The following is a 22,089-nucleotide window of genomic DNA, read 5'->3' as shown; positions in this document are numbered from 1 at the left end:
TTTTAGGTCCTATGCGCTGGTCTGATTATCATTGATTTGACTAAAACGATGGTCCTTGAAAGCTCAGTGGGCTCAATGGAGCTGCCTCAAATTTTTACCAATGATGGAGGCAATTATTGCTGATTTCATGTCGGCCGTGTTCCGCTGTCAGTCTGCAATTTCATGCGTCTCTGCCACTGGGGAAAATCTGTGATGCAAGGCTAAATTAGATTTGCTCATGATGTGTTTGACTGGCACCCATTATGTGCAATGGACAAATGGGAGCTGCGTGGAAAGGGGGGGGGGTAACATTGGTTATATCTCAATTCTCCTGTTTTTTTTCTTCTAAAAGCTGGTGATTAACAGGCAGATCAGGAAGGTAGGCAGTGTTGCTTGGATGGCTTTGACTAATCTAACTACCGCTGCCTCGCTTTATTAACGGCCGCTACAGGCCGGCTTTGCAGACCCCACATATGCAATAAATAGAAAACGTTTCAAACAACCAGATAGAGCTCCAGTGTCACAGCATAAACCCCACATGCACGGCGTTATGCAGCGACAGAAAGTGACTCGGCAAACAACTCCAGAGATTTAATCAGAAATATCGGCTGCGGCTGAAGTTAAAGGAGTCCACCCTGAAATCTTCAATGCCGTGAAATATCGGTAAAGCATAACATAAAAAACAGTCGGGATTGATAAGTGATGGAGTCACTGATATGCAGTGGTTACTGATTCCAATGGGTGCATTGTTCAAAATTTGAACAACACACTATATTGCTTCAGTTGTGAAAACTGAATTGAAAAGCTCTACCGACATGTACTGTAACCACTTCCTTCTTATGTCGCAGCCCCCTTCACACATTTGTCAACACGTCAACTTTTTTATGATGCATCGTTCAGCAGCCAGGGCAACTGCAGTTTAAATACTAGACGTGGGGAAACAAGCAATTGCACCATAGTTTTGAGAAATAGGGTGATATATCTTAACATCTCAATAGACCTGCTCTTCCAACAGCCATAGAAATATTGCTCCACCTAGTGGAGGCAGCCGCTGTGATTACAGAGAAGCATCCGAGCCATTCGAACCCTCGTTTCTCTGTGACAATATTACTGGCTCTTCTATACCCAAACATCCACGTGAAGTATAAAAGCGGGGCCGAGAGCTCTTTTTCCCAATCTATCTTTGTCAGCGTACGTGCACAAGCCTCGCGCGATGGACCGTTTTTTTTTTTTTTTTCCAGAGGTGGCACTTTGAAACAAGAAGATAAAACAACTACATTACAAAGCGCGGTGAGCGGAAGAATACGGATCATTTAACAATACCGACGGATGCACCGAGCAAACTTGCAGAAGAGGGGCGGGGGCGGCGGGGAGGGGGAGGGGTGTAAAAAAGAAAAAAAAGAAAAAAAGAAAACATTGCCTCCCGCGGTTGTCCTGAGACTTTTATCCCAGACAGCACTGCGCTGAACGCGGTGCCCTATTTCCAGGCGGCTCCGTCTACCTGCGCCGCGGCCCCGCCCCTTTTCGGCTGCCCTCCTCGGAGTGCGCGTTGCACTCGTTGCAGTAGGAGGGTCCATGTGCGCAGAATGACGGCTCTCTGACTTCCAAGTCAAACCGACTCCTCCGTTTTGTTTTTTTTATTACTGTTTTTTTTTTTTCCTCCCCTTTTTTTTCTTCAAATCTCGGGCCCAGCATCGCTTAAAAAAAACAAAAAAAAATAGTTGCGGCCATAATGTGAGATCATCTCGCTGGTGTCGTCCGACCCACCCACCTCCTCCCCTCCTCCCCTCCTCCTCCTCCGTTCAGTCCTGTCAGGGAGCAGCGGCTCGCTGTGGAGGATTACTAGTGATAATACGCAGTAGACTTCACCGGTGTGTCTGCCTGTCAAAACTACCAAACTATGGTTCCGACAGAGTAGACGCGGCACGTTTCGTTGCGTGTGTTTATAGTGACTTTGCCTTGGCGTGTCTTTTCGCTGTTCTTTTTATTTTATTTTATTTTTTATTTTCTGCGTGGTCCTTTTTGGATTATCGCTGCCCAGCAACACGGCCACCTGACAACTCCGAATGTCGTAATCAAGGTAAGGAAGGACGCAGCTCGGTGTCTGACTGCACATCTTTTATCTTTTATTTTATATTATTGTTATGATATATGCGCCGGGCGTGAGGTTGAGAATGAAAGAAAGCTCCTCGCTGCTTGTGTGTCGGGTAACACTCGCATCCGCGGTCCATTTGCTGCGCAGGGGGAGACGTCTGATAACTTCGCGCCGGGACCGTTAGCTCCGCGTCCGGGGCTCCTTTTTTTTTATAAAAGTCGCCAATAAGTTTGTGGACAATTCAAGTAAGCGCAATTATTTCAATAAAAGATGTTACGCGTCTGTGAGCGTGTTATCGGAACATGGGCGCAGGACGTTTAGTGTGATGTCAAATTATTACCAACAAATAATTTATATTTTATTCTTTGTGCACTTGGTTTCTATTTACAGCCCAAAAAGTTGTCAACGAAACGACTTTAATACCAACTTCAAAAGCTACAATACGGCAAAACTCGGTATTTGGTACTTAGTATTTAACCTGCGCAAACGCAAAATGGAGAGACACGCAGAGAGTTGCATGTCCTACAGAGACAGGAACATCACGGCTGGAACAAATGGGAGGAATTAGCTCTCTGACATTTTTCTTTCTTATTTTTTTAAATTTTATTCACGGACCTGCACACAATGTGCATATGGGACATTTAGCAGGCAGCCTGATTTAACTTTTACTCAGATGCGATGGCTGCTCCACAACTGTGAGCCCGTCACAGAGCTGGCAACCCCCTGAAAAGGGGAATATTATAAGGGAATATAGCACCTAAAGCAACGCCTCATATCTGCAACCTGCTGCTCCCTCAAGTTTCTAATGGTTTGCCAGCGTTTGCTGTCGCAAATGTTGCACACGACGGAGCTTCTTCTGCTGCTGAGGCAACACCTGAAGTTATGTCGCAGCTATGTTGTGGCTGCAGGATCAGTAACTATTGAGTGACAGCTTTCCGAACCAACCCGTGAAGGGGCCCGATGACGCTGGCGTCCAATAGAGGCGCAGCCGAGGTGGGCGTTTAAAGGAACGGCACGGGCTACGTCACGTGGGCACATTAACCCTTCGCGGGGTGGGTCCTTGTTAAGTTATCAGACTGCACCTCCCCTGTGGTGCGGTGATGAGGAGGTGTGAAAGTTGCTTTGGTCTTTTTCGGATTTTCTTCTAAATCCTATGTGGATTTTTTTTTGTAGATAGAATAATTGTAATAATTGCCTGAAGGTACTTACCCTTAATACAACCGATTGCTTAACAATTGTTATTAAACCAATGACTTGTGTGCATTCATTTTCATTTTCTTCTCCATTTTGCAGGCGAATCGATGAGCCAGCTATGGAGACCAAAAGATACCAAAGTTTCTTTGATGGAAGTGACACAGAGAACAGATGGCCGCAAGTCCCCATCACCATGGAGAACTGCTGCAGCACGGAGGATTCAAGTCTGACTAGCGGCGATATCCTGATGGACATAGTCAACGTCAGCTGCGCCGCCGGAAGCCCGGCCGCCGACTGCAAAGAAACCAATACGAAGAAGCAGGAGCAGCCGGTGCTTCGGCTCGGCCAGAACCAGGCGTTTGTTCTCCCGCACTTCAACAACAACTCCCTTCATTGTCATAAGCAGGATATGGACTCCAAAGAGCTATCCAAGACCGTGGCTGAGTCTATGGGGCTGTATATGAATGCTGCCAGGGAGGCAGACTTTGCCTTTAGCCAGCATGGGGGCAGTAGCAGCCCTGGGAAGATGTACGCCGTGTGTGGACGGGCCCTGGAGGAGGCCCAGTGTGGATCCACGAAAAGCCCCAAGTTAAAGCCATTCGGGTTCCAGCAGCCCAGCACCACTCCCAGAGAACGCACCACTGGGACTCCGGTTAGTTCGGCCTCAATGTTGGCCTCATCTCTGTCCTGCAGCCCCCAGACGTCCAGCGCCATCTCCAGCCCGGGGGGCAGCAACAACATGGTGTCGTCGACCACCAGTCCCCCCACGTGTTTCGGACTGGTGTGCTCGTCCGCCTGCAGTCCCGTCAGCCAGACGCCCTGTGCTGCAGCTCTGGCCAACATCAAGCGCAGGAATTCAGCCACATGTAGCCCCGTGGAGTCCAGCACGGTGGGCTCGCCGCCTCTCACCAGCCCGCTCAACGTCATGAGGTCACCCTTGTCCAGCCCCCGGAGTATGAGCAGCGTGAGATCGCCTCCGTCCTGCAGCACCACCTGTAACATTAGGTCATCTGTGTCGAGCCCCACGGGTGGCTGCTGCACCAGCACTGCCAACAACGGCATCACAGCAAGGCCCTCCGTCTCCAGTCCGGCCAAAGGGGGCGCTATGGCTGTCAGCAGCCCACAGAACCCCCCCTCAGGTGGCTTTCCGCTGTGCAGTCCCGCCAGCGGACTGGGTTTGGTGCAGAATGACACCAACAGCCCAGAAGCGGCAGGTCGGACCAGAGACGCGGACTTCAAGAACTTTGAATTCCCTAAAGTAGAGATGGTAGACGGGGAGGTGTTCAACGTCGGCTTAGACCAGATGGGCATGGTTAAGTACATTAAGAACGAGCCTGGAACGGACTTCAGGAGCATGTGTTTAGGCAGCTCCAAATGTAGTGGGAGTAGCACACCTTTCATCACACAGATCAAGAGCGAGCCAAACCAAGATGAGGGATGTATGAACCAACAGCCGTATGGTGAGCACTCGCCATCCCATAGTCTCTACCCTGCATCCGAGACAACCTACCTGTCCCTGAGGAATAACATTGATGAATACAGTCTTTCTGGTATCTTAGGACCCCCTATCCCCTCTATGAATGGGACCTACGATCCCGATGTGTTCTCCAACAATGTCCTGTCTAAAGGGGTTAAGCAGGAGACCCCCGATGGCAGCTATTACCAAGAGAATAACAGCATGCCCGCGTCGGCCATTGTTGGAGTTAATTCCGGCGGGCATTCATTCCATTACCAGATTGGAGCGCAAGGAACAATGTCTTTCACGCGGCACGATGTGAGGGACCAGTCCAACCCTTTATTGAATCTAATTTCGCCCGTAACGGCGTTAATGGAGTCGTGGAAATCTCGGCCAGGCATGTCACAGGGCTCACTGTCGGCCAGAGGCGAGGGATACCTGGGTCAGAACTGCATCACGGACAGCTTGAGCAGGTAAGGACAATGGAGACACCTCTATGAGTGTATCTATCGCGTCACACCTCTGGCTTGAAAAAGTTGTGACAAGTATTAAAAAGTCCAGCTTTACAAGAGAGGAGTTTTTCTTTCTTCTTTCTTCTGCTCGTACACTAGTTTGTTACAGTCAGGCTCGTATTACACAAGGGACTTAGGGCGTTTGCTTTGAACAGTGCTTAAATAATAACAGCGGGGCTTGGGAAAGGCAGCGGGATGCTGGCGGGGGGAACAGGAATTAAAGGACGGGGTCCAGGTCATTGTTATAGTAGCATGTGATCACAACATCATCCCTGCTAACACTGCCCTGTGGTCTACTGTAAAACAGAGGCAAAGTTGACCTCTTATCAGATCAGGGGCTTGTGTGTATGTACAACAACAATGTTTATTGGTTTGTTATCCAGTGGTCCAGCTAAGACCTTGTCTAATGCGCATATCTGTTTTTATGGGCCCTAAGCCATTGGCAGCATCATATATAATGATTGATTACATGCGTTTGTTGCCAAACTGATGAAATAAATAGTTTATTTTGTGAGGGTGGGGGCTGTAACAAAACAAACAGGCCAAAGGAAAAAAAATCTATAATTGGCGCCAATCTGGCAAAGTGCAACTTTGACACAGTTGTTGTGCTTGCAGTGTGTTGTGGTGTCCCAGTTGCACATAAAGCCAAAGGAAATAAATTATCATCAAGATTAATAACAGTGAATATCAAAGCCATTATCCTGACCAATAAACCCATGATAACAATGTTGAAAATGCTGCAGTATAATGACAGTAAGATGCCGTAAATCAGAATAAAGGTTTTCAGTGTAGGGAATCTGGGTATACGATTTATGTGGATTTTAACAGCATTAACTGCCTCTTGGTGTTATTAACCATTAAATGACATATCTATCATGTATTAATGCATGTGATGTTATAAATTCATACTATTTATGAGTTGGCACAAAGTAGCACTACCCAAAGTCGTAGGCGACTTCCTGCTTTGTTGATAAGAGTCAGACACTTGCTGTAAGAGAAGTACAGTATTTTACCTGATGCTGATATGTGGTGCACGCGGCTCTGCTATCTACTGCTGTGACTTGACCGTGACCATTCCAGGCCGGCTTGATGTTGCACAGAATCTCAAGATTGAGATTTATTAAATCAAAAGCTTTTCTTGATTCAATTTGTCAAAACCGACTGTGCAGATCTCACTGATTGCTGTGCTACGTTCAGTTGTCTAGTTTTGATTTTCTACAGCTTCTGCCTTTCAGATTGTAGTCTCAGATTGGAGGAAGAACTGGGAAAAGGTTTATCGGTGTTACATCAATTTCTTTTCTAGTACATCTGCAAACTGATTTACTGTAGCAAAGTGCACATCGGTGGTTGTCTTTTCAAACATAAAAACCACGTTAGATTGATTGCACTCATTGCACTTTTGTATTTCCTGTGGCAAACATGTATCGTAATCATGTTGTGTGTCCGTATTTATTCACACTGCACCTAACCCTTAGTTTTTACCTGATTATCTTATCATCAGGGTTATATTGGTCTGCTCTGGTTGACATGTTTATTCAGCTTTATATATACAGTACACGCACGCCTAGAGAGCAGATACTCCATGTGTGTGTGTGTGTGTGTGTGTGTGTGTGCACGCGCACAAGACTTCCAACTCCGAGGAGACCGATACGGCCCCGTTACCTTGGAGGCAACCCATATGGCAGGAGCCGAAGCGATGTTGACGGCATCACTGCCACCTGGGTCATAATGAGATCCACCTTAGTCCTAATGTCAGACAGGATGACAGCTAGAGTTGGGCCACATGGCAGCCAGCCAGCCAGGCGAAAGAGCAGATAGACACAAACACACATATACATACATACATACAATTGTATACACAGACATTACCTGGAAACAGAAATGGCTTTGGTGAAATGCGAGAATACACATTCTTTTAGACATGGATGGCTATTTTCAGTGTCCTGTTGCACCGGTAGTATTGTATTGATTGACAGCTATACTTAGGCATTTCCTGCCTGAAATCTAAAAATGCTCTGGAGGAAATCTGTGGCCCTGCTGATTGTTGGGCTCACTGTGGTGCGAAGGCCCAATATATTATAGGCAAAAAAAAACCCTTCAGTAACCATTAAAAAGCACAACTAAAACCCTTTGATCCGCCGAAGCCTTGGATGACAGTGTGTAAAATCCCGTGGCGCGTTTTTTTTCCTCACTTTGGATTCCTGTGTAAATGGTTTTAATTAAATATGGCTGCTCATCTGAGCAGTCTGGATTACTTTGTGCAAAAACCTTTTGACTTAGATTCACAAGAGAGAAGAAAGGGGGGAAACTAAATAAGTCGCCCTTGCCAGAATTGTCGTTTTCATGTAATGTTTTATTTAAAATGAATGCTAAATTGAACAAACAAGGTCCAGAATGGTGAATTGTACGTGATTATTGGATGACATTTATTTAATACAGAAAAATGCATTGCTTTATTTGTTCTCTTGAAGACTATTTAAGTGGTGTGGACTGAAGGTTTAAGCCCATTATGAAGCAAGTCAGATTCATATGAAATATTAAAATATGTAAATGATCATTAGATGACCTACATTTGTGTGCTGGATTATGTTTGCTCGCTGTCTAAATCTCCAAATCTCTTTTCACCCTATTTAGGGTATTTTTATCCTGGTTTTCACAGCGATGGTTTGCCAAATAGAATTACTTGTCAGCCCTGTGACCTAATAATTTCGTAATCTGACAAATGGTAAAAACTCAGAACATAAAACAACAATGTATTCTTCGTTTAAACAAGGGGAAAAGTAGCACTTAGCCACAGGCCGACATTTCCCTCGCTTCCAAGCTTGCAGCCCGACCGTCAGAGTGTCCGTCATGAGGAGGCACCAGATTCAAGCAGGGAGGATGCTTTGCTCTGGACTCTGGCCAACCCTCAATGTTCTGCAGAGGGATGAAAAGGCATACTCCTGAGAGCAAACTAATAAGGCTTTAATTGTATGTTCCTCCGCTAAATTAATGGATGGAAATGATTTGATTAATTCAGACACCGCTGGATACTAATCTCCAATTAAATCCCCACACCGGGCATGCACAGGGGCCTCCCAGTGCATTATGGGTCCCTGACTATAAAGCGGGCAGCTGCTGGTTTGGGTTGTTACAGGTGTAGGTGTTGGGGCTTTGTGGATGTTACGTTATATATTTGTTAAGTGTTAACTAAGTGTTACTGTATATCTTTCATCATCATCATATTATTATTTAATTTTAAATCATATAAACTGAAAAAGCTTCATGTATTTTTTTCCAGCCTTCAACCCTCTTGATTTATCGGCATTTAATGAATGCCAAGTAGCCTATTCTCTTGAATCTGCAGAAACTCTTGATAACTCATATGTCGGCCTGATAAGATGAGCAAGTGCAAGTCAATTTGAGAGTTCACTCTAAAATCAATTTCTTCTGTTACTGATGTATTCGACTACCGACCGTGCATCGATAAAAATAATGCGCCGGTGGACGGCAAGAACCTTGAATCTTGAACTCAGTTCTTAGTGAACAGTCATTCTCAAAATAAATAAAATCATTTGCTGGTACAATCATTTAAAGCAAAGACAGCAGGTGCAAACTGTACATTTACCTTTAACAGCATAAAAGTACTAACGATTGTACTCTTCCAATGGTTCCTCCATATGTTCTTAATCTGGAAACGTTATTTTTCCACATAAAAAGACAATTAAGTTCAATTAAGGCGGTTGATCAAAATTGGTGAACAAAGATACAGGTAGAAACCGCTACACTCATGTATAAATTGACATGATATTACAATTGTCAGTGAACCATATGTCTCATTAGAAGTGTATAAAACATATTGATGAACATCAAAAATGTCCTCTAATCTGTTGTCATGGCACTATGGGACAAGCGCTAGAATAAATCGCCGTCTGTGTACGCTGTCTTAAGGTCATACTTTTAGTGCTACACAGAATGATGAAAAACCACTCGTCCTCCCAAGCAGATAATAGCCATGTTTTCCCATTGAGCACGAGGATAAAGACAGTCAGCGCAAGAGGTTCTTTAGGGTTTCAACCCCATGAATCAGTCTAAAGTGAGGAGCTTGACACCGTCTGGCTCATGGAGGGAAGAAAACTACTTCTATACTGATTGACCTTTAAAAATATATATATTTTGTGTAATAGGATTTCTCATGTCCAAGGACAGCCCTGAAGCATCTGATCCACCTGAACCTGTTTCACACAGACAATCAGCTGAATGGAACATTTTTTTCAATGTTTGCATGAGCATCTTTGCATGGCAATAAAAGAAAATACAATGCACGATTGCAGCTACAATGCAGATTGCAGATTGTTTCACAGTAGACTGTGAAACAATCTAAAGGAATAAAACACCTGAATGGAACTATTTGAAGTATACCTTGAACGCAGAAGATCCAGTTCTTTGCCTTTTTCTGGGCAGCCCATCACTCATTGGTGTGGGTGGATTTGAGGCTGTGTAGAGCCGACTACATTTAAGGTATGAAAGACGGTGTTGTTAAGAAACCAGGCTAAAAGAAAAGCCCATTTAGAGGTATTTTACACCCTGGATGTCAGGTGTGAAGGATTTCTTTTAGGGTTAAATGGCTGCTGGGAATCAGTAAATCTGTATGTGCACAGATGATATTTTTACATTTCTCTCAGAGGAGAAGCTGAGCGCCGTTGTGCTGTTAACGCTGTTCCTTGTCTCACATCACTATGTAGTTTGGTTCATTTTTGCTCGGCTTGACTACCCTACAAATCACCATTAATTGATACAATGGACTTTCTCGATTGGCGCTTTGTCAAGCCCCGCCCACTGCCTCTTCTCTCAAGCAGCATGGAGCCCACACGGTCACAAACTGCACGTAAATATCGTCCAACTTTTAGAATATTCGTGAAAGCGAGAATACGTCTACAATATGCAGACGTATAATAATAATAATAATAATAATATAACAAACTGATTCAGCAGCGGAAAGAGGTTAAAAAGATGAAGGTGGAAGATAAAGCCCTCAGATCACAGTGCTAAGGTGAATAACCCCGTCGCATGGCGCCTCAACCAGAAGGCCATGACATTAACGACGGCACTCTTAAAGCATTCCCCCATTTATTTTGTGTGAAAGCCACAGCAGCATGTGCAAACATTCAGTAAAGCTTTAGTAGCTAATAAGGATTTTCGCGTAGAAGTGTAAGGTTTTTATATATCTTCTTCCAACCTCTAAAAAAATATAAATACTACATAACATTTGACCGTAATTAGTTTTTATTGAAGGAACCTGGTAGAGATCAGAACAGAACTCTGTGTCCACTGGATATGTAAATAAGCTATTTCTACTCACAAATTCACCTCAACAACTTTATGAGGTGCTCATATGTCCTAGTTGTGTTTTACAACTTGTTGCACTTGCCCAAACAAATATTTATGGCATATTAAGGAAAATGTAAAAGTCACTGTTTTTGTTAATCTACCAGCTCTTTTAAATACCACGATATCTATTGCTTTCTTAGTCAAATAGCATATATAGTGGATCATTTTCTTTACCACAGTAGTTCAAAGATTTAGCTGATTCTGATGAAAAGATTGTATTTCTTACCTTTTCCCAAAAGAGAACGCGAGAAAAAAAAGGAAATGATATACAAGTTTGAGAACGGATCTAAATATCCAACAATGTTATCTCAGCATGTGTAGCCACAAGGGCACAATGAAGGGCCAGATTTCTTTTCCAGCTTCATGAATGGGCCTTTTTTTCCCTTATTTTTTTTTTCTTGGTGCTATTGAAGCGCAGGAGCAAATGCCTACGGTGGATGTAATCTTTTTTTTAAATCACATTGTGTGGCACAATAATCGGATCCTTTTGTTGCAAAGAAAAGAAACCATGTTAAAAGTCTCCGCTTTGCCTCCACCACACACACAACACAAAACACACACACACACACAAGGGCCGCCGCCAACAACAATAATGACAACAGCAGCAGCAGCAGCACGCATTTTGGGTCGGACATGACACCCTAATAAAAGCGCGGTAGCTGCTGGCCAGGGCTTCTGGGCCGTGAATGCTTGTCTTGTTCTCATTTGAACTTCTTGCTGAAACACAGTCTGGTGACACAGGGCCAGATTTCCTCTTGGCCAATCCTGCAGTTGGGGATCTACTTTCTATTACCTAGCGCAGACATTCCCTTCTGCCGCCGAGGTCATTAACCAACCGCATGAAGGGGACGGAAAGTAAATACCGGAGCTGCAACAAACCGTAGTGCATGCTTCTGTTTTTTTTAATGAATGCCTTGATTCTTATTGTGTGCTGCTGTGTGGTGTGTAGTTTGTTTAACTTAGACTTCGAGTTGCCTTCACGATCTCCCGAGTCATTAGCGATGTGTGGAGGAGAGGCCGAATGTAATGCACAATCATAACAAATAACAACATGCTGCTGTCAGTAATATGACGTGACTACAGGGAAATATGCACAGACTAAATTACAAGTTACCAAGATGAACTGCTCATAAGAGGTCGTCATGGTTGTCACGAATAAAAAAATAACTAGCTAAACGCAATTGACACAATTCACTCTATAGCTATAAAAAGCAATGAGATCTATATTTCACTTCAGCGGAGAGGAAGAGGAAGCAGAGGACCCATCTGAAATAACTAATTAATGTGTGCATTGTCTTACTTACTTTCCTTATTATCATGCCTTCGTCATTCACGTTTAATCATAGGTTGCCCAAATAGCAATGCCAAAGTTATTTTAATTGCCAGTGTTTGTTTCGTCAGTTCCTCCAAACAAGAAGAAGACGTTTAAAGAAATGTTAATTGTTTGGCATGAAAAGGTTCCCAAAGTAGGTCATGCACGGTTGCCTCAAATAGAGTGTGTGTGTGTGTGTGTGTGTGTGTGGGTGGTGGTGGTGGTGGGGGGGGTCCCTTTACGGAACATAATTTTTTCGCAAATACACACAACAGGAATCCACAAAACCTTTGATATCAGATGAACCCAGGATTGAATAACTTTGTTCAAAACTTAATTCATAACACAGATACCTTAAAGGCAGATTCAACAGTAAGAAACTACATGAATGAAATAGAATTATATATTTTTAGGTTCGCCAAAAGGGGTTGGAGGCTTTTAAGGTAGTGACCTTCATATTATTTCTGCAATTCACATTTTTACTTTTGTAGTTTCTATTTGTTAATGCATAGGCCTACATTTGCTGTGCTGCTAGGATGTTAATTTGACGATAACACTTTATAACCCTTAACGCACATACGTTATTAAAAAGGGTCAGCTCTCTCAAATTTCCTCAAGTTGTGCAGTTTGGTTTCTCATCTCATAATCTCCATTACAATAAATAACCATTACTAACTAGCTAGCTGTCTGCTAGTCAGCTAGCAATCTAACCAGCTAACATGCTACATGTGCTCCTGAAAATGTGCCAAACAAAGTATGGACTCATCTGCCGGTAGCATCGTGCGCTGTGACAAGAGAGTGCGGATAAAGCATTAAATTGTAATATTGTTGCTACTCCACAGCCCTTTTTTTGTTGTTGCAACAAAAACACACTCACATTTTTATTAGCCGGCTACAACAATCTCATATCTACGACAGCCGCTCTGACCACACAGCTAATATGATCAGAATGTTTGTTCTACTTCTATTTATTTTTTATGATCACTTTATATCAAACAATAACCAGCTGTAGGAAGATCACTTCTTTTTGTTGCTTTTATTCACAATCTGGCTCTCATGCTGCGTTCTTGGAGGAAGGGAAAGAAGAAAGTTCACACCTTGATTGATTTGCTCTTTGTGTAACAGCACAAGCACGCTCACCTATGCAGATTTTCTCGTTTGTGGTTTAGTATCATTTCCGTTTCTATGAAGTCATGGAAAAGTTACAAAAAGAAAATAACATGTAGGTCAAGATTCAGGGATTTGACATGGTTAGTTTTAATTTAACATTAACATTTAAGCATTATTTGAAGTCCACTTGTAGGAATAAATGCAAATAGGATTTTATTCTAAATTCGTTTTTATTGTGTTGAAGTAGCACGTTGCTTTAATTGGCTTTCTCAAGGCCGCTATGGGCTGGTTGCCGTTGTTTCCGATGCCAAACGTCTCGCAAATCAGTGGTCTTCCACAATTCCATTAGTATCATTAGTATTGATTTAAAACCCTCAACCAGAAAGTCTTCACACGAGTATGATGGGTTTTTTTAACCACGAGTCAAACCATTAACCTGTGGAAATAATCCAGAATAACATTTTCTGTTGGCCCCCGTGGATGTTTTGCGTGGCTCCCTCTCATTAAAAACCGGCCATTCCAGGAACAACAAGCAGCTCACATCTGTTTGGACGTTACTTTGTTTGTATGCTAGAAACTTTGCTTCCTTTTTGTTGCTATTGTTAAACGTGGTTTTTGAAAGGTCCTTCTGCGCAACCTGAGGGAAGCGGCCTTCTGCACCAGGGTTCCTCCGGGTTGCTGGTGGAGGAGGATATCCTGCTTGTTGTGAATGCAGCTGACATGCCTTAGGTTCTTCCTTCATTCCAGCAAGATTACACCCACTCACTCCAGCGCCCGTGACACATGCGCCTTGTGGCATTTCTGGCTCACCAGGAGAGAGCTTCCTTTTCAGGTGTGATACTGTTGCAGCTGCTTCTGCCTGTTTCACAGTTTCAGCGGATGGCTCGATTGTCTCGTTGGAATATGTTTGTTTGATGGCGCCATGGCGACAGGGAAGAAGAAAGACAAAAAAAAACGCAAGATTGGTTGCCTTACGTATCACCAATAAACGATTTACTGGGTTAGTGTTTTAAAGAGCCACTCATGCCGAGATGTTTTTTAAACCAAGCAAATATAAATATTACAATTCACCTCATCATCAAAAACTAATGCATTTGGAACCCACTGGTTTTGGATCAGCACACAGTGTCGGGATGAACCAAACGGTTAGTGGAACATCTCTAACTTTAAAGCTCGAACTAATCGATAAATGACAATGTGTAATGTGAAAGGGGTCACTGGTCACGATCCACTCCCAGAGAATTATCACCAGGCTGCAGGTCATCACAGTGTTTATCCAAACCCACTGCAGCCCGCTCGCTCAGCGGGTAGAGGATGACCGAGCACACAGAAGATAGAAGGAGAGGCATATATATTTTCTCTGGAGCTGGTGGGCGTGGAAAGACGTAAAAAGGAGAGTAGATATTCTGCTTTGTTTGTGCCTCCATATAATATTTAATGTCAGTAGATCACTCGGTGACTTAATATGAAAACAAATATCAGATCAGGTGTGTGGCTGCAGGAGTCGCTTAGCTATGGACTTAGTTATTAGAGCTCCCATCTGCGTGTGGTGTTAGACGAGCTCAATGGAAGGCATGGCGCGTATTTCCTCTGTGAACAGAGCTGAATGCTCATCTCATGCCATAGAAATGAAGGGCCAAACACAAAAAGTGATTCAGGGGGAGATTTGTTCCTCAGTGATTACCACTGGAGGGTTGCCAGAAACTAGAGAAAATTACCATTCTGTAGAAAACCTGTTGGAGAGCACGGCTGTCTGCGTGTGTTTACATGTATAGTATGTGCGTGTTTCTCTACGGACAGAGACAGAAGGACGGGGAGGGAAAGTACGGTACAGTTAGACTTAAATTTGAAATAAGACCAGCATTTTTTTTAATTAGTTCACAGGAATAGGTCGATACGTTTCAGAGGGCTCCAGGATGACTGTGAGTTAAGCATGACTCTGGGATTTTGACGATACACTTGTACTTGTTTGGAACAACCAATGTCTGATTTCAGCATGACTGAGCTCTTTGACCAGGGAGCAGATTATTTAGGCTGTCAGTCGATGAGACATTTGCTGTTTACTTTGGGCCTAATCCAACAGGTCACCCGATTGTCATGCATTACAGTGACTGTACACAAGATGTTGGGAATTTCCACCCCCATGATGCTTCATTCCACTTGTGTCCACACAGGATGTTGCCACAGTAGTACAAATATAATGTTATTATAAATATTTTTGCGTTATCGCTGACATCTAGACACAAATAGAAGCGTCTTTGTGCTTCGCCTTCGTCGGTGGTTTGACGGTGGGAATGAACTACGCCTGTAACTCTCGCCTGTATATTTCTTCACCTGCACTTGACACACATCATCATCACAGGCTGCCTTTATCAACAACACAATCGTTCCTGAAATCAGATGATGTGTCGTGTTTCCTCTCTCTTTTTTTGTACGTCTCACTTCAGGATTCAGTTTTTCGCACTTAAAAGCTTCCTAAATTGAAACGATGCTAGATAAAGTCTATTTGTTTCAGCTGCGTAACCCATATCTCTAATTAAGCTGCTTCTCAACAAACCTTTCCCCCACGAGCAACAACACGCCAAGTGTTTTCTCGTGCGGGACTTATGGTCCTTCTGTTGTCTTGTTTGCGTTCCACAGAGCTACAGGCTACACGCTGACATGGATTCAAAGATTCAGATCGACATTCGTCTCAGGCCCGCTCACCACCGGTCCGACGGAAAACACCACATTCACACAGCAGTCTTGACGGTTTTTGGGGCCCTTTGTTTCTGTCCCATCGTGGTTTTAAACAAAACATCTGTGGGCAGCGTGATGTAGTTATTCCCCCTCAGCGGGCTCCCTTTGGTTTCGGTCACTTTGCGACTTCCTTTGGGGTGTACACACACACACACACACACACACACACACACACAAACAGAGACACACGTACACGCTTGTAAACAACCACCGCTGTTTAGTCGAAAACGCTGATACTTCAGTTCGGCTTTTCGTTTGTTTTACCATCACATGATGCAGAAAGATTTATTATTTATCTATTCATTTATTATCGTAAGTTTAACTACCTCTATTTGATGGACGGCTAAATAGTGGATGTAGCTGAGGTAATTACATATATATCCATTCATCATTCTGCCAACTCTACCAACGTGGGAGAGTCTTCAAAAACGTGAGCGCCAAACGCACAACCTGCAGTCCCGCTGGACGAGTCCTCGGGGGCTCGGAGCGCCGCCGCGCACACAGCCGATGCATGACAACGGATGTCTTTTTTTAGATAGCTTCGATCTATTTTGAGAGACGGGTAATGATACAGGACAGACACTGAAGGACATTCAAACCTGTCAACTCCTCTTTCTTCACACCTCATTGGTCGGACGGAAGATGGCATTGATGAAAGGTCGTGGTGGTTCTGATTAAAAGGAAATATATATTCATCAAATCCACGGGCGGCGCGCGTGGAGTCTCTGCTGGCTGACTATAGATGGATCGGGTAATTGATCCGATCTGTCCTCGCTCTGCCACCAGCAGCTGTTAACCCTGCTGTGTATTAAAATCAGATTAGACCTGTGCTACAGAAAGGGGCGAGCCATGGGGAGGGTCACATATCCACACCTCCAGTGCGACAGGAGGCCAGATGTAGAATCAGGAGACACAAAGATTTACTATTCAAATCACACGGATCAGTAATGAAGCTTAAAGAAGAATGTGACTGAACACATTGTGTTTTGTCGTTTTTTTGTAGATGTGTTTGCGCTCCTGAGCAGTGACTCAACAGACTGGAGGGGTTGACTTTGACTCTGCAAAGCAATAAAATCTATTCTTAAGATGCCAAAAATGCAGAAGCATGGTTTAAACAAATGTTGGTGTTAAGATCTTTTTCTTTGACGCACTGTAGTATGTCAAACACGGCAAACATGATGAAAGACGTTCTTTGTAATCTGTTCCCGTACACCTTTCCTTCCTTATGAGAAAAAGGGATTTTTTTTAAATTAGCTTGATGAAGCAATGTCTTTTGGTTTAAAGAGCACCGTTTAAGAATCTCGTGAAATGACACAATACGTACTCATTGTGTGGACAGTAAGCCAGGAAAATATTAAATTAAACTCACTAAAATGTTGCATAAATCCTCATTTGTCATTGAAGCCACGGAAAAAACGAAAGCACTGAAATAGCTGCATGAGTGTCTCTTTCGGTTTGTGTCAGTGTCCCTCTGAGAATCCGAGATTTACAGTAAAAAAGAAAGCCGAGCCGAAGAGCGACCAAAAAAAAAAAAGAAAAGAAAAAGGGCTGCGTAGGGCGATGGATGGAGAGGGAATGACAAAGATCAGAGATGGAGAATGGAGAACAAAAGGGCAGAGAGGGAAAGGGCATACTGAAGTCCCCTTTCAATTTGTTCTATATTATTCACTGCAGATGACAGATTTGGGAGCGGAAAGTCGCAATAAAGTACCACATGACCATAATTAATCCGTACACTTCGACCCACACCTCATTGAATTAATCCCTTTTCTTTTTAATTATGGAAAAACAGGGTTTATCCAACAAATGAATCACGCTCTATAACAACCAAAGCATTGTATTTGAAAAGATGTTAGAAGGACAATTTGTCTGCCGTGTGTACCAATGAAATGAGAGAAAGGAGGGTCCATTCGAATGATAATAAATACGCCACTTAAAAAGCATACTTTACGTTACAACAGCAACGGGAAATACCTTTCACAGTGGATGCCTGCAGGAGGAATGCAGGGGTTTGTCCAAAATCAATGCAGCCCACTAATATTCCCCAAAAACATTTACGCCTCCGTCGGTGTGCGCACGCACACACAAACACACACTGGAAACACTGCTAAATGGATATAGCTGCAGTCCAGGGGTGTATGCAGGAAAAGTAGCGTCCACGAATGAATGATGAAATCACTTCAATTCAAAATTCAATGCAACTGAAAACAAAATGAATTTGTTCAAGTGGCCCTTTGGGAGAATGGATGAATGGATTTAGTGAAACGCCGTTTGTTACGCTCGCACAACACAACCCGGTGAAACAGTGCAACCCACAAGGACTGCAACAGCTGTTTGGACCGAGGATGTGCAACACAAAGAGAGGTTGTTCTCTACACACTTCCACCAAACGAAGCATAACATTACCTTTTTTTATGGATATTTGGACCAAAGCATGATCATTTGGCAGAACGTTGTGCAGCGCAGCGGTTTGTTTAGAATTCAACGTGTGAGCATTTTGTGTAGACATCAGAAGGTTAGTTCGTTGCAACAATAACACACTGTTGTGGCGAGAGGTCGCTGCTGTGTGTCTGTACAGGAAAGGCTGAAGCAGTCCGGCCTCATTCACAAGCACTTCGCATTGTCTTTGACTTTGTAAATAAACGGAACGGCTCACGATGAAAGGTTTTATAAATGTGCGTTTCATTGTGTTACTGAATGGAGAGACTTGTTCAATGAAACTGCATGGATGCCTCATTCCCCCTCTGCGCCCCCCTGGTCCTGCATGGACATTTTTGTGTCTTTAAAATAAATAAAGATGGTTAGTGTTTGGTTCAAATCGGTCAGGTTTAGGGAAAGATAAGTACTCGAGGACATTTGTCATTTTTGCTCAAATTCTCATTTCCTGGCTAAACTTTCACTGCAGTGTGATGAAACTTTATTGAACCTGTTTGCAGGTTCACATCACTGGTAGATTACATTGTGAAATAAACAGGTGGATTCCAGTTTACCGTACTTTTTCCAAGACAGAATGATACAACTAGAGTCTTACAATGAGTCGACAGCATCGTCCCCACTTCTTCCAACTCCGCCCTCATTTTGAACTCAACGACACACCCGTAGAGCTTTGGAGACGGTAATAAACACCCCAAAGTGACCCTCAAAGTCACTTTTTTTTTTTGTAATCCTTCCTCGTAATATAGTCGTGATCACCTGCCATGCAGTGGTTTGGCACCTGATGAATCAGAAGCTGAGGCGGCGCGCGCACGCACACACCCACCACTGCCGCGCTGTTCTCGGTCTGGATCCCTGCTAATGCTTCAGACGTCAGATTATAAACTGCAGAGGTGTGGGAGGCAACGGGCTACATTTACATTTAATTTGCTCTTGCGTTTTATTGCGTTTACCTTGTTTGCCTTCCAATTCATTCGTCGCGCTGCTTTAATTTATTCAATACTTTAGCAGCGGATTCTAGGTAGGTTAGCCGTTACCCTCGTGTAACCCTCGGTAGTTCTTACCCTGGTTACACTTATTGGGAGCTAAATAAACAATTAACAATATTATTAGACGGCTTAAGCTCATTCTAGTCATATAGTATAAACCAAAAGTCTTAAACCTCCAGGCGAAGGTGCACAATATTCGGCTGTCTGTAGAGTGTAACAGTCAATAAGCCTCTGAGAATGATTGGAAGTGATCACTTTTTGATCTTGAGACTGTTTATTACGGCTAATTGGATTGAATGGAACCCACTCATTGGCCTACATTTATACATTTACGTCCTACTTAAAGCTCTAAATCTGAATTTGCGAATATCATGAGACTGACATTTAAGCTCTTAAATCCGCAGGATGTCATGAGGGTTCAAGAGCGGAGTGGGGGGGGGGGGGGGAGACGCAGAGAGAGGGGAAAGGGAAGAGGGGTGAAGGGGGAGGAAGGGGGGAGGGGGGGGGAGCAGGAAGAATGAAAACAGGGAGAGGGTTTCGGTGACTGTAGAGCAGAACGTCAGAGCGGGGCTTTTGTTCATAGGGCTGCCGGCACGTCGACTCCAATGTAACATTTTCATCGACACCCTCCTCGCGTCAACCCGACGGGCGGGGAGGAGCTCAGCTCTTACGTTCCGCACCAGAAGTCCAGGGTTACTGAAACAGGTCCGCCGGCATCTATTCAGTCCCCCCAGACAAAGTATGCAAGACTAGCAATGTTTATTCGCTTGACCTAGAAAAGGCTCTTTGTAAAACTGTGCACATATTCTGTACTCCAAAAGTCATTTGGGGTTTTTACAGCGGCGCGTTGTGTGGATGCACGAGGTTCTGCGTGAGCTGTTTGCTGCATTAGTTTGCCAAATCCTAGTCCAAAAAGGACCACCGGCCGAATCCTAATGCTAAACTTTCCCACAACAGGTGCCAAAGGTTAACACATTCAACGTAACAGTATCATACTTTATTGTAAACTGGGAGGGCTTTTTTTTGCCCTTTTTTGGTGGTAAGTCCCCTCCGGCTACGGGACAGTAAGCAAACAAATAGTCGCCAGTTGAAACCTCACAAGAAATGACAATATGTTAGAATCACTGAAGCTGCTGTTACGTTTAACCAGTTTACTTGACCTGGCTGTGTGAAGGAAGCGCTGCAGATCACAACACAACCGTCCATCTGGACATCAACACACAAAACCTTTCACAGAGTCATTTCAGTGGACGCAGACAGACTGTGTTGTTCACTGCGCGGCTCGGCTGAGGCCCGATGACATGAATCCATCCAGATTCTCCAGACAGGAGCAGGACGGCGGGAGTGTGGACCCTCGAAACACGCGATCCCTTTGATCTCTGACAGGAAACGATTGATGTCTCGCCGCCATTTCTTCTTAAACTCACTGGCAGATGCCCGAAGAGCAAGTTGTTTGAAAGCTCCACAAACCTGCTGGTATACTTGGTACACACCTCGAATGACACCAACCGTTTCACATTAATCCTGTGCATGCAGTCTTTTTGTTTGTTCGCTGATTGGTCAATAATCCAATTACACCACACTTGCCCGACTCTCTCTCTCTCTCTCTGAGCACCTGTCCTTGTCGTGCTGAGACGAGGGTTGACAGAGACGAGAGGAGGGAACGGGACTATAAGTGGGAAGGTTGGAGGTTGGAGAGGAGCGTGTGATATGTGGGAGGGAGAAAGAGGCAGAGAGGGAGCAGGAGGCGAGTGAAGGAGAAAGAAACCACCAAGGGACTCTGCGTCAGTCAGTGTGTGTTCATGTGAGAGAAGGAAAAAAGACAGACGTGTGTGTGTGTGTGTGTGTGTGGGACACAGAGAAGAAGTTACCTTCTTTAAAAGGCATTGACCTTGTGCACTCCACGTTAACCTCGCACTCCGAAAGAATTAGTCCGTATCAATCGCACCCAACCGCTCCTAACTGCGGCAATTGATTTCCGCGGACCAAAAAAAAAAAAACAACAACGGGGGAAATCGAATCTCCCGTTATCCTGGCAATGACCGGGGGAATACACGCCGCTGCTGCCGCCGCACAGACAGATGTGAAACCGCCTCAGGCCGACCGCGAGTCCACCGTCGGCTCTCTGGGTGGATCCCGTGTGACTAGAATGGCTCCCCGGTGGCGTGCGGAGCCGTTGGAGCTGCTTCATGAGCCACGAGGGACGGCTACGCGGTTTCACTGTAACATCTCGCTCCTCTTCCCCTCACGCAGGTGAGGAAAGAGGGGAAAGGAACGCAAGATGGGTCCCCGTCGATAAATAGTTCTCCGGGTCAATGGCGCGGCGTTTTAGGGGGAAACATAACAGTAATTTAAACAATATTTGAGACGAATTAATCGTGTTTTGTACGAGCGCCACGCGCGTTAACAAACAGGTCAAACTCAATGCCGAGCTAACACTTGCTATAAGCTGGTTGCATGTCTAGAAATACGCTTTGGGCTAAATGAAAAGAGATTGTTTTGTGCTGCAGGAATCCGTCCCAGAACCCAGAAATGAGTTTTCGCACATCCAGTTCGCGTTTCCTGAGGTTAATAGTTCTGTTTTGAGGTGCTTGAGGCTTCAAAAAGCATGAAAGCGATGCTTGTTTGGGAGGATTTGTTTGCTGAACCAAAGTGTGAGATGGAAAATGGAAAAATCCAATTGACTTTTCGTCAATGGAACCGATGCAATGTTAATTTTAACGTCGGCCTACAAAAAAAACAAACATCACCCCTTCTTGCAAATGATTGTCGGTTCGGATTCGCTGACTCACGCGTCTCAGGGATGTTGTTGAAAACACCCGGCGACAGATCGCCATCATAACAGGTCGACAGTCTGCTGGGGAGTAAACTAACCAGGAGCACAGCGCAACTACACGCAG

At 44.2% G+C, this 22,089-nt stretch overlaps 1 protein-coding gene across 1 annotated transcript in view; it reads left to right on the top strand.

Moving 5' to 3' along the window:
• Window positions 1–1,415: 1,415 nt before the first annotated feature.
• Window positions 1,416–22,089, top strand: part of nr3c2 (nuclear receptor subfamily 3, group C, member 2) — a 55,950-nt gene continuing 35,276 nt past the window's right edge. Inside the window, exons 1-2 of the mRNA XM_040186775.2 lie at window positions 1,416–2,059; window positions 3,368–5,197. Coding sequence (XP_040042709.2) covers window positions 3,387–5,197 — 1,811 coding nt within the window. The 5' untranslated portion in view covers window positions 1,416–2,059; window positions 3,368–3,386. The remainder of the gene's footprint in view (window positions 2,060–3,367; window positions 5,198–22,089) is intronic.

This window comes from Gasterosteus aculeatus, chromosome 9 (genome assembly GCF_964276395.1).
Source record: "Gasterosteus aculeatus chromosome 9, fGasAcu3.hap1.1, whole genome shotgun sequence".
In the NCBI taxonomy this organism is placed as follows: Eukaryota; Metazoa; Chordata; class Actinopteri; order Perciformes; family Gasterosteidae; genus Gasterosteus; species Gasterosteus aculeatus.
The sequence above is the reverse complement of the archived record's forward strand: the minus strand, read 5'-3'. Positions and strand labels throughout refer to the sequence as shown.